We start from the raw sequence: 13,597 nt of genomic DNA on the forward strand, positions 1-13,597 counted from the left end.
AGCCCCAGCGGTGCTGTAGAAAATAAATGGTATCGACCTCTGCTTCAAAGTCACTTACAAAAACTTTATTAACGGTATATCATAATCTGCACATTACTTTGTATCAAAAATTAAAACCATAAAACACGCTGCAGATGGTAAATGGCACAGCCGGCTGGGCTCATGCACTCAGCACTATCACACCTCTGTCACACACGGGATCCCCTCAGGCATAATTCAGCTCTAATAGTAAACTTCAACACTCTATGACTCGAGTAACAATTCCCCCCAGCTAATAGGGGATTAGCTTCTCATATTCAAGTCACTTAATTCATGGGTATGTACTGCCACCTCAATTATAGTCCCACATGCAATAGCCCGCCCTGGGCACCTGATTGGCATTCATCTATATTGATAGGATAGAGTACTTGCTGCCTCAACAGAGGCTCTCACCACTCCATTCCGTCCTTCCCAGCAATGTGTCATAATCTTCTTATGTGGCATTCCAAGATATTCATCCCAATGGCTGTGAAGTCCCAGAACTGGTACTGCCTTGTGGTCTTCCCTCGTATTGATTCTCAGATGGGCGTGTGCCTGCATAGGCTTCCAGCTGGATTCAAGTCAGTCCTGTGTCCCTTCATGTAACCAGCCCCTGAGTCTGTCCGGCGCCGGACTGCTGTATGGGCTCCAGCAGGGAAATCAGGCTGGCGTGTGCTGTAGTGCAGCGTGGACCTCCTCACCACGCGTATCGGCTGCTTCCGGCCTTAGGGCCTTTTTCCACTAGCCTGCGATTTGCGATTTGCTTCTGATCGCAAATCGCAAGGTACATTAAACTAATGGAAACTGCAGCAGCATTTTCCATTAGTGCGATCCGATTGCGATGCGATTTTGGTCAAAGCGCAATCGTTGTCCTGCCGCGTTTTGTATGCGATTGAGCTGGACTATAATGAGTATAGTAGCTCAATCGCAATCGCATGGTGGAAATTGAAACGCGATTTGCGATCGCATTTCATAGTGGAAAAGAGCCCTTAATCATGTGATCAACGGGGGCGGCTTTGAGTTCCAGCTTATATTGCGTACGTTACGTAACTATCGTTCGTTCACGTTTGCTCCATCTTGTGGTTATTTTCTACACTGCAGTTTTATTCGCATTCATCACTATTAACCCGGCCGTTTGGTCGCCTTATGTCTGCCGCCATCATGTGGTTGTTTCCAGTAATACATGACACAGAACATTGCTTCAACGCGGGTTTCTGGACGTATAGTCGCCTGCTCCATCTTGTGGACTTTTCCAGTATTGCACCACTAGATTCAATGTGGCTTTTTGGTTCGTGCACTTCCTGAAGGATTTTTTTAGCTTTTCTCAATAGATGGTTCTTTCAATATTCTTCTCCTCTTTGAGACAATCATCCAAAGAATTTCAAGTTTCATCCTCTAAATTCTCCTGGGTCTCTAACAGATTGCTTCTAGTGTTATTTACTCAGATTTTTTCAAAATGTCTTCTGGTAATGGGTACTTTGAACTTAATTAATTTTAAGATTTCAGGCATGTATTCCCATGCCATTGTGCACTTATCTAGTACAAACCCAGATACATGCACTCCTCTCATCACTCAACTTCTACCCTCACCTATTACTTCCACCAAGGTCATCGTCCCCATACTTATACTCCCTTTTCTCAACACCTGTTAATCCACATCAGTAGATTTGTGACAATTCCACGTTTTTATCATTCTCCCTCCTGGACATGGCCGATCACCTCCTACTTTGTTATACGTGCTTGTAGCTACTTGTTATCTATCTCACCCTTAGATCATTAGAGAAATGATGCAAAACTGAATTCTGTATTCACACCATGGGGGTCATTGTTCCTAGCTGGTAGATCCACCTCGTCTCACTTTGTCTGAGTTTCTTATCCAAGTCTCCCCCTCTCGATGGTACTTCCATCCTATAGATCCCTTTAAATTTTAGTAGCTCTGGGTTCCCACCGTGATATATGTGGAAGTGTACCCCAACGGGTGACTTGTCGTAATTGTCTTTACTTCTGATGACTGACATGTGTTTTTGAATACGTTTTTTTAGTTCATTGGTTGTTTTTCCCACGTACAGTAACTCATATGGGCATTCTAAAACGTATACAACAAATTTTGTATCGCAATTCATAAACCTCATGATGTCGGTGCTGCACGACCTTTACAGCCATCACTGGGTCACATATGACATGAATGCAAACTTTCCTGCCCATCCAGAGCTGTGATAGGTTGGAGCTGGGTGGGACTCCAGCCCCGAGTATAAATCCGCTAGGTACTCATTGCACTTGTGTGCAAGGCATACTATTCTGAGCAAAATTATAATCAAAAACTTAAAAACTTAATGAGCGCTCAATAACTTTGTATCAAAAGACACAAAAAATGGCAAAAAACAAAGCCAGTATTCTAAAGAGAAGATGCCAATGTGTGTCCACACCTAATATACATATCAGAAGACAGCTCTACACATATATATGGTGTAAAGATATGAACAACTTTATTTCTCAATCCAAGTAAAACAATTAAAAACAATTAAAATCTCCCGATTCAAATCAACAGTAATTGATATTCCAGCTCATAAACAACAATAATACAATAAATTCATAATAATCAAGCAACGTACAGGGAAGGCCACAAAAAATGCCTAGTGTAAAGTGCTATAGTATAGGTGCCTAGTGCAAAGTAAGCATATGCTACATGTATAAGTGCTATAGTATAAAGTGCCTGGTGCAAAGTAGGCAAATGCTATATGAATGAATGCTGTGCAAAAAACATAAGGGACAATTCATATGTCCATAGTCCTAGAAAACTGAAAAACCATGCTTTTTATGTAACATGCACTGTATGTATGATTTTGCACATTGCAACTAGTTGTAGTTGCTTTGCACAGTGATTGTGTGTGTGGGGCTTATGTGCATGAGCAGATCCAGCGTTTTGTGTTGGGGCTGGACATGCAGTGATCTCTACACACACACATACTTGTTTGTGTTTTGACTCAATAATTTTCTTTTTGCGAGGTTTTCTCATATTTTATATTCTATTGTGTGAGGTTTTTCATTTTTCTAGGACTATGGACATATGAATTGTCCCTTATGTTTTTTGCACAGCATTCATTCATATAGCATTTGCCTACTTTGCACCAGGCACTTTATACTATAGCACTTATACATGTAGCATATGCTTACTTTGCACTAGGCACCTATACTATAGCACTTTACACTAGGCATTTTTTGTGGCCTTCCCTGTACGTTGCTTGATTATTATGAATTTATTGTATTATTGTTGTTTATGAGCTGGAATATCAATTACTGTTGATTTGAATCGGGAGATTTTAATTGTTTTTAATTGTTTTACTTGGATTGAGAAATAAAGTTGTTCATATCTTTACACCATATATATGTGTAGAGCTGTCTTCTGATATGTATATTAGGTGTGGACACACATTGGCATCTTCTCTTTAGAATACATACTATTCTGAGCAGACTATTCTTTCCAAACCATAAAAGTACAAAAAAAACCTTCCATAAAATAGTTTAATGCATGTGAACTTTTCACCCTGAGTACTTACATAAGATGGAGAAATGGGAGCATAAGCAGGAGTCGTTCTTTCAAGCTCAGGTGCCTAAAAGCAAAATATAGAAAAAACAGTTTATAATTTAACAGCACCAAAACCTATTGAAATAAATGCACATATATGGATTTCCTGAAATGGAATGTTTATAGGCAGGGCTGGATTTACTATAAGGCACTGTAGGCACGTGCCTACAGGCGCCTGATGATGGAAAGGCGTCTCACTCCTCTCTCCTATGCAGAGTCCCAGGCAGAGTGTAAATGAGAGGTTACTCACCCAGCTCTCAACATTCCACTGACAAGATCTCCCTTCAGTCGGGGGCACCACTAGAACCACTTAATACTGAGGGTACCTCTGGCTACCTAATGCTAAGGGACACCTGTAGCTACCTATGATGGGCAAGGGAAGTAAGAAAGAAGTCACAACTGGGCCAGCCAGCACACTTATGGTGTGGTTCAGCAGGGGTTTGTAGGTTCATGGAGGGTGAATTTTAGGATACCAGGATATCTGTGCCTATAGGCTCCTGTGATGTAAATCCAGCCCTGTTTATAGGTGACATAAAGGTAATAAAGGGGTTGGCTAAGGTGTATTTGGGGGTGGAGAACTATCCCAGTGCAGGATTTTCAGCCAGGGGCTGATTCCATTAGAACAATCAGTTAGGATTTATCTACTTAAGAAAGTATATATTGTTAAAGGGTACCTGAACGGACATATCACATAATAAGATAAACATATGTATGTACGTGCCATTCCTGCATAGAACTAGACTGTGTTCCTTTTTTACCTCATCGTAAGGGTTAGGAGTTCAGGTATGCAAATTACAGTTTCTAGTTTGGGGCTATAACCCTCACTGATAACTAGTTGGACTTGGTAGGTGTTGATATAAGCACTAAACCAGAAATACAGTGTGCAGTGTCCAGTGTGCATGGACCCTCAATGTGAATTGTTGTTTTATGTGTTTTATTAAAGTGTACCTCCCTGTGCAATGAAGTAAGAGCCTGATTGTGGTCTTTATGCTTTGGAGGTGGTCACATCACTGTGTTTTGTGAGCACTGGGTGATTGCAGGCACTACAGAAGAGAGTTTACATGGTTCAAGTGCCGAGGCATATACTTATCTCACGGATAACTAATTACAAGTCATAAAACTCTTGCTTGACAGAGAACAACTTTTGAGTACAGGGAATTGATTAAAAAAGGTTGTTATGATTGTGGCTGTAGAACAGTAAAGGTGCCCCTACACTAGTCGATATTCCCCATCGATTACTTGCAGATTCGATCATTGCGATTTACCTGATGGTAATTTCCTCCATTATAGTACCCCTTATTAAAGTGTTTATTTAGGCACACAATGACGTCAATCACCCAGTCTTTTAGTATGTGCTATATCCAACAGAAAACAGAGGGCTGCACTAACATTCCACAAAAATTTGGAATTTTGGGTTGGAATTGTATCCTCTAGAGTACAACAACCAATAAAGACCGGAAAAAAAATTTGAGGAGCGCAACCTTAAAATCCATTAATTTATTCCATAATTCAAAGTACATAGGACAGTTAGCCACAATACGGGGTATAGGCAAAAGACTCACCGTGATGGGACATACCAAGTGTGCAAAGTACGGTATTTCTTTTTATGGCATTCCAGTACGTGCTGCTCCCACATCCACTGCCCCTTCGTCTTCATTCTTATACAGCAGTCTCCAGTGTGTGCCGAAGCCTCCCTATATACAAGTTCTATGTACAAAATCTTCCTTCTTCCTCCTTAAAGTGTACCAGAGCTCTTGAATTAAAAAGATTTTATACATACCTGGGGCTTCCTCCAGCCCCATCCGCTCCGATCGATCCCACGTTGCCGTCCTCCACTGCCCGTCGCTTCGGTCAGTCAGAGCCGGTCCTACCGTTGGGATGACATTTCAGATCCATTCCCTCCAGAACCACCAGGGGCATGAACACCTTCTTCCCCTAAGCGGTACTCCTGCTGAACTCGGCCTCAACCTCCCCCCCCAGGTTTGCACCACTGGGACTCTTTAGCTTCTTAGGCAACCACACAGCCGCTCACTCTAATCCCCCAATACTCTAACTTGTGTTGTTTTTTATAGTATGTACTAAATGTCATGCTTACTAATATTCCATTATGAGTACTTACATAAGCTGGAGAAGTAGGAGAATAACTAGGAGCCATTCCTCCGGACCCAAAAGCCTAAAAACACAGACAAAATCTAACTGTTATAAGACAGTTTTTCTGCCTTCTGGGATGAGAACAGTGCACAGCAAGTCTGCGGTCTAAATTTCACCAATACCAAACCTTTATTTATTTATTTTTGTAGAGGCTATTTACATTATGTAGAGGAAATGCAGTAAACAAAAGCCTAAACAAAAACATTGACAGGCAACTAACTATGGCTTAAAGCGGAATGAAACCCAGCATTTATTCTTTGCTCTAAAAGATTACCGTATTTACAGCATATTATATCCTACCACCAATTTTTTTTTTTTACTAGAACAGCATTCAAAGGGTTAAACACAGGACTTTGCAAGTTACCTGCCGGGAAAGCTGGACGCATCCAAACTGGAGATAATGTTATCTTGTGTTTACTTAATTGTATCAAGTGAGAAATGTGACACATTCTCTGACTGTGCAGACTCTCCTGAACACAGACAGAGACTCAGAAAGTATTTGTGCTTAAATTAAAAGATGAATAAACCTGTTATGAATAAAATGCAAAGTCAGCTCTCAGAGCAATAAAAGTGTACTTTGGGAACTTGTAATTTCTAAATGAATAATAATACTTATGCACAAAAGCAAATATGATAAACGTATGGCTCTCTAGCGCTCACTTCCTGTGGCCGAAAAAAAGAAACGTGTGGAAAAAATCCCGCCACAACACTGCCGTGAAAAACATTTAAAATAAGCTCCTTCACCATATACTTACATTGACTTAAAGCGCCCCAGTGTGAAAGGGTTAACTGGTCAACTACTATTTCTGCTTTATTAACTAACTTTCTTCTTGCAAGTGTCCTCCAATACAAGTGCCAGTGTGCCTGTCAAGAGGATCAAAGAATTCTGCTTTTTGGATTTGTGCCACAAAATCATCTCAGAATTATCAAATTAATAATTTTTTGTCCTTTTTTTAATTTATACCTAAAATAATTTTTAAACTTCAAAGCTTTGCCTTTAAAACATTTTATGAACCATGTCCTGTCCATACCTCTAATCTAATACACCCCAAACCACCATCTGCACCCTTCCAAGCAACTATAGAATTAGCTTCACTGTGGCCCATGAGAAAGCCACGACAAGTCTAGCGAAACATGTTTGGCATGGAGCCATCTATATGCTGCTCAGTCTGTCTACATGTGGGATTCATTACAACTGTGACATAGGCCTTGCATGGGCGTACGTATGTACGTGTCGCCAGTGAGTTGGGCACAGGGCGAGCCGAATGACAGCTCCCCCTGCTGTCACAAAACTCTCTGGCGGCATTAAATACTATTCCCCAGAGAGGTGTAATTTGGGGTCCAGCAACTGGCCGGACCACCGAATTACACTTACGCGCCCCACAAAGTATTACATTACTGCTATGGGGCACCCAGATTTGGCGCTCTGCGCTTAGCGTCATGTGCCAAAACAACCTGCTTTATTGCATAGACCTTACAAACTTTCTGGTCTTGGCAGACTGATATCACTCTCTATGGTGCTTCAACTAATCATGGATCTGCACCCTCTGCACTGCGTTCACTGCTTGGGGTGCAAGCTTTAAAGTACCCCTAAACTAGGGCAAAAATCTATGAAATGAAGCCCATGGTGGGCTAGATAACTTTTGCAAAAGTGTGTTACTCAATGTCTTTGGGATATACCCTTTCCCATTACCCATAGCTCCTGTGCCACCTCAAAGTTCCTATTCTGAAGTGCACCGATGTGAGTTTCGAGCTGCGCTTGCGCATTCAAAGAAAGCACTTGTGAATAAGTGCATGCTTTCTCCGCAGGGCTGTGGAGTCGAGGGGTCAGAGCAATTTTTGGGTGCCTGGAGTTGGAGGTTTCATAAACTGAGGAGTTGGAGTCGGATATTTTTAGAACCCTCTCCATAGCCCTGCAAGCGGAGTTGGAACATTTTTGTATCGACTTCACAGCCCTGTTTCTCTGTGCTTGAATGGATTGTAACTTGCGCTTGTGCAGTTTGGATTTGCGTGCCATCGATAGAGAGAAATTCCTGGTTTTTCATATTCACCGGGAGGATTCCGTCGAATATGACCACTAAGGACAAACCTTAAGGACAGTTTTTGCTCCAGTTCAGGCCAGGGGTAATTTAAGCTATTTGGAACTGTGGCTAATCTATATTACACTTGGTGACTTTATCACACATTGGCCCATATGCAATTAACTTTTTGTACCCAAAAGTAGTTAGAAAAAGTACTAAAAAATTATTTTGAGCATTTTCTTGCAGGCTGGTGGTTTGAAAGGGATTTTTTTGACAAGTTTGAAAATATGACCTAGGAGAAAACTCAGGAGAAAAAGTGAATTGCACATGGGCCACTTTGTGGTGTTTTTTCTCTCTATGCAGCTTAGTGTGAATAATCATGGACTATCACTGTGACACAGACAGTCGATCCATTCACAACAGACAAGCCTGAATGGTTCCTATATTTAAAGGGAACCTGAGCAGTGCATACAAATCAAAATCCGCCCTTACCTGGGGCTTCCTCCAGCTCCCAGTAGCTCGCGAGGTCCCTCGGCGTCCTTTGGTCCCCTCCGTGGTCCTGCTTGCGTTCGTTAAGCAGGCAACTTTGGCTGAAGTTGTGAGCTACTATGCCTGTGCGCCCATCTGCGCGCCCGACTCTATCACGCACCTGGCGCTGTAAGCCTCCTGCGCATGAGCAATTCAGGCTTTTTAGAGGAAAACAGATGAACGCTTTGGCACAAAATAAACATATCCCCGACAGGGCCGGTTTAAGCAACAATGGGGCCCCAGGGCAAAATAAACCTGGGGGGCCCGCCCAACAGATACCCGGAACAAAAATCGGCATTAAGGGACCTTTTTTGTAGCTGGTATAGACAGGGTGTGAAGCCCCAATCGGTCGGAGCTCCACATTCTGGCTACCCCAGCCTGCATGGGGGACAAGGGGTCAAAACATTTCAGGAGGGGGGACCCCACATCATTAAAAAAAAAAATTACCATACTCTAAACATAAAAAAAAAATTGGAAAAATAGGAAAAAATGCCAGGGATCTTCATACAGCATACCGATCCCTGGCCAAAGCGCTGCGGCTGCGTATATACCCCCTGGAAACCCCATCAGAAAATGTATTGCTCTTTCTTTTGATACATGTAAAATTTGCTACTAAAAGTGACATTTACCGCATTTAAAAGTATACTTTTTTCCTTTGAAACTTTAAAATCGATTTCCTCAAAAACTATAAGGTCTTTTTGAAAAATTGTTTTTACCTCTTATTCCCAATGATCTCCTTAACATATCCTGCAAATTTAGGGTTTCTAGCATTTAAGGTGGATTTGCTATTAACCGTTAAAGTCGGCAGGTTTTTACATGTGTATTTTTTTTCTTTGAAACTTTAAAATCAATTTTCTCAAAAACTATAAGGTCTTTTAGAAAAAATGTTTTTCTACTTGAAGCCACTGGGGGCCCCTACAAGCTCTGGGGCCCTGGGGAAATTGCCCCCTTTGCCTCTATGGTAGCGCCGGCCCTGATGGATTTTACAAAAGAAATATTATACCTGGTATTTTCACCGCTCTCGTGTACCGTTTTTTGTGTTTTTTTTGTTTGTTTTTTTAATAAAACTCCATGCAAAACACAGTTCATCAGAAAAGCACATTATTTAGTGGGCTGTGTGCAAAATGAAATCACCATTTCTAAAAACCTCTTATGACTAACAAATATAGATTAATAAAAAAAAAAAACATGCATAGCTACTTCCTCGGCACCAGCAGCTCCTCCCATCACATAACAGCTCTCTGTGATGCTGCAAGATTACAGAACAGGAAAGCAGAGCCAGAGGCGGGCAGGCTTGGGCTTGAAAAGGCATCAGAGAAGACACACTCAGCTATAATGATTCCTGAGCAAAGCCAGACTGAATGCTGAGTCAGGGATTTTATCAGGGCTGATAACAAGCAGGCTGAGCAGTGAAGGATGAAACAGAGAGCGGGGTAGGTGTTTTCTCTAATGTTCCCACTGATATATATGTTAAACTACATGAGGTGCTTAGTCTCTGGTACACTTTAAGAATCGCACATGCGCAGGAAGCTTACGGCAATGAGCGCGTGATCAAGTCAGGTGTGCATACGGGCTGCAGGTGCAGTAGCTCACTTCAGCGGAAGTCGCCAGCTTAATAGAGCCATCAGTGAGACCACGGAGGGGACCCAGAGGACCTCGTGGGTTACGGGCGGGCTGGAGGAAGCCCCAGGTGAGATTTTCATTTCTATGCACTGCTCACGGTCCCTTTAACACAGAATCTGTCAACGCGTCTGTTCATCCGCTGCCCCCCAATTCAGTAAACTGAACTATTTTGAGTGTAGAGTGAACCAGGCCTAATGCTTACACGGCCAGTCAGATGACACATGATGGAAATACACCTTTCCTTGTATCAGGAGGCAAAAAAAAAAAAACATATATGCAAATTATATGAATGGAAATACAAAGAGAACTCACAGAGTTACTGGCACAGATGTCAAAATCGTCATATAGAGCCTGAAAAGAAATATATGATTATTCAGTGTGATTGCTTCATTTTATGCAGCTTTCCTTACCTGGCCATTTTTTATAGTTTGGTGCTGCAATCATTTTACTTAACACATCCCATTACCAAATAAATGTGTTTGGTACATCTTAATTTACTGAAAAAATACTTTTAAAAGCAGCATGCACCCACATGCCAGCATCCCCTATATGGGCAGTGGTTTATCCCCCATGAAGGCAGATATCCCCCAGGAAAATGGGAGCCCACTCGGATGGGGCTTGATGCAGGAAGCAGTCATGGAGGAATATGGAGGGAACACAAGCCAATCTTTTTCTATCAGCACAGACCACATGACTCCCCCACCCTCTGGAACGTCCTTCAACCACCCATCTGAATTGCTCCCTCCTTCAAAACATTCAAACAAGCCCTCAAAACCCACCTCTTCAAGATGGCCTACCCACCCCCTACCACACAGTAACTCTCTACTGAATATTTATTCCACAGCCCCACCTAGTGTATCCACCCCACCCCCTTAGATTGTAAGCCTCTGGCAGGGTCCTCCATTCCCCAGTGTAATCTACAGGATCATGTGCTCCTGTCCTATGACAGCCTGTACTTGTATTACTGGGCCTACCTAACAAGCCCATATCGCATGGTCAAATATTTTGTACAGTTTGCCTTGTATAACTTTGTTCTATGCTGTTGTTATGTCTGTCATCCTTTTATCACTGTATATATTAATTGTTAATATATAAAATATATATTAATAATATATATTAATAATAATGACTTAGCCCACCTTCTACTTCTGCTGGTAATAACTGTAAGCAGCCAGAATTGCAGCTGCAACAGTCGTACAATAAGTCTTCTGTAGCTGCAATGCTGGCCACAAAGTGTTAATCTCACTACTCCCCCCCCCCACACACACACACAGCCGACATGTGTATAATTCTATGGCACAGAATGATACCTAGGTAAGAACATCTGCTTGGTGAAGAACAGGAGAAAGAATGCCATACGTGGCTGAAGTACAGAAAGAACTTACAAAGCCCATGTCTTCACTCGTTTTTTCACAGTACATATCCAGTACTTCTCTCTTTTCCTGGAAATAAATGTAACTTATATTAACCAGTTTTATTGCACATGATGAAATAATAAGATAACTCAGATGGCCTCAGGGGTATAACAATAGCTCTTGTCGCTACCCCTGTTACCGTGGGACTGTGAGGGCCTCACTCCTCCTCCCTCTCCCCTCCCACATGCAGAACACGGCAGGGAATGGTGTAATAGTCCCCTACCCTACTTCAGTGCTGCGGGTCTCCTTCATGCATCACCACCGCATACTCTCTGCATGTCCACTGGTCGGCTCACATCTGCTGCTGACAGAGCAGACAGCAGGAGACAGGAGACATGGGGGTTGATTCACTGACCATTACTGTACTCGTAAGTGCAAGTTAATTTTAGTGGGCACAGTACGTGCGGTCCTGGCAGTGTAGTGTGCGCTCCTAAGTTACGCACCATCATTCTCAGTGCCGTGTGCTATACTTGTAGCGTAATCGCAATACTTCACTAGTGCAGCTGCTACTACGTTAAATGATGTAGTAGCGGTTGCACTACAGGTTTAGCATGCGGCACTGAAAACGGTTGCGCATAACTTGGGAGCGCAGCAAGGACCGCTCATAGTGTGCACGTGCTAAAATTAACTCGCGCTGATGAGCGCAACTATGGTTAGTGTATCAACCCCTTCGTGTGCTCCGAGCCTAACAAGTGGTATTGCCCACTACAGCCAATTAGATGTTGGCTTCTGTAGCATAGCCACCATGTTAATAGATGAAAATAATTACAGGATCTTCTTAAAAAAATTAGCATATTGTGATAAAGTTCATTATTTTCTGTAATGTACTGATAAACATCAGACTTTCATATAGTTTAGATTCATTACACACAACTGAAGTAGTTCAAGCCTTTTATTGTTTTTCTTATTGATGATTTTGGCATACAGCTCATGAAAACCCAAATTTCCTATCTCAAAAAATTAGCATATTTCATCCGACCAATAAAAGAAAAGTGTTTTTAAAACAATAAAAGTCAACCTTCAAATAATTATGTTTAGTTATGCACTCAATACTTGGTCGAGAATCCTTTTGCAGAAATGACTGCTTCAATGCAGCGTGGCATGGAGGCAATCAGCCTGTATCACTGCTCAGGTGTTATGGAGGCCCAGGATGCTTCGATAGCGGCCTTAAGCTCATCCAGACTGTTGGGTCTTGCGCCTCTCAACTTTCTCTTCACAATATCCCACAGATTCTCTATGGGGTTCAGGTCAGGAGAGTTGGCAGGCCAATTGAGCAAAGTAATACCATGGTCAGCAAACCATTTACCAGTGGTTTTGGCACTGTGAGCAGGTGCCAGGTCGTGCTGAAAAATGAAATGTTCATCTCCATAAAGCTTTTCAGCAGATGGAAGCATGAAGTGCTCCAAAATCTCCTGATAGCTAGCTGCATTGACCCTGCCCTTGATAAAACACAGTGGACCAACACCAGCAGCTGACATGGCACCCCAGACCATCACTGACTGCGGATACTTGACACTGGACTTCAGGCATTTTGGCATTTCCCTCTCCCCAGTCTTCCTCCAGACTCTGGCACCTTGATTTCCGAATGACATGTAAAAGTTGCTTTCATCCGAAAAAAGTACTTTGGACCACTGAGCAACAGTCCAGTGCTGCTTCTCTGTAGCCCAGGTCAGGCGCTTCTGCCGCTGTTTCTGGTTCAAAAGTGGGTTCATGCTTCCATCTGCTGAAAAGTTTTATGGAGATGAAGATTTCATTTTTCAGCACGACCTGGCACCTGCTCACAGTGCCAAAACCACTGGTAAATGGTTTACTGACCATGGTATTACTGTGCTCAGTTGACCTGCCAACTCTCCTGACCTGAACCCCATATTGTGAAGAGTAAGTTGAGAGACGCAAGACCCAACACTCTGGATGAGCTTAAGGCCGCTATCGAAGCATCCTGGGCCTCCGTAACACCTGAGCAGTGCCACAGGCTGATTGCCTCCATGCCACGCCGCATTGAAGCAGTCATTTCTGCAAAAGGATTCCCGACCAAGTATTGAGTGCATAACTGAACATAATTATTTGAAGGTTGACTTTTTTTGTTTTAAAAACACTTTTCTTTTATTGGTCGGATGAAATATGCTAATTTTTTGAGATAGGAAATTTGGGTTTTCATGAGCTGTATGCCAAAATCATCAATAAGATAAAACAATAAAAGGCTTGAACTACTTCAGTTGTGTGTAATGAATCTAAAATATATGAAAGTCTAATGT

General features: G+C 42.3%; 1 protein-coding gene across 6 annotated transcripts in view; it reads right to left on the reverse strand.

Annotated features, from left to right (window-relative positions):
* LOC137545556 (protein mono-ADP-ribosyltransferase PARP4-like) overlaps positions 1-13,597 on the reverse strand; it is a 168,535-nt gene that overhangs the window by 49,997 nt on the left and 104,941 nt on the right. For all 6 annotated transcript variants that reach the window (XR_011026055.1, XR_011026054.1, XM_068266922.1 and 3 more), the window contains exons 31-34: positions 11,313-11,369; positions 10,240-10,278; positions 5,724-5,777; positions 3,576-3,629 (exon numbers count right to left, since the gene is read on the reverse strand). Coding sequence is in view for 4 of the 6 variants with exons in the window: in XM_068266922.1 (XP_068123023.1) it covers positions 3,576-3,629; positions 5,724-5,777; positions 10,240-10,278; positions 11,313-11,369 (204 nt within the window). In the remaining 2 variants the exon portion in view is untranslated. The remainder of the gene's footprint in view (positions 1-3,575; positions 3,630-5,723; positions 5,778-10,239; positions 10,279-11,312; positions 11,370-13,597) is intronic.

The sequence above is a fragment of the Hyperolius riggenbachi genome, chromosome 2 (genome assembly GCF_040937935.1).
Source record: "Hyperolius riggenbachi isolate aHypRig1 chromosome 2, aHypRig1.pri, whole genome shotgun sequence".
In the NCBI taxonomy this organism is placed as follows: Eukaryota; Metazoa; Chordata; class Amphibia; order Anura; family Hyperoliidae; genus Hyperolius; species Hyperolius riggenbachi.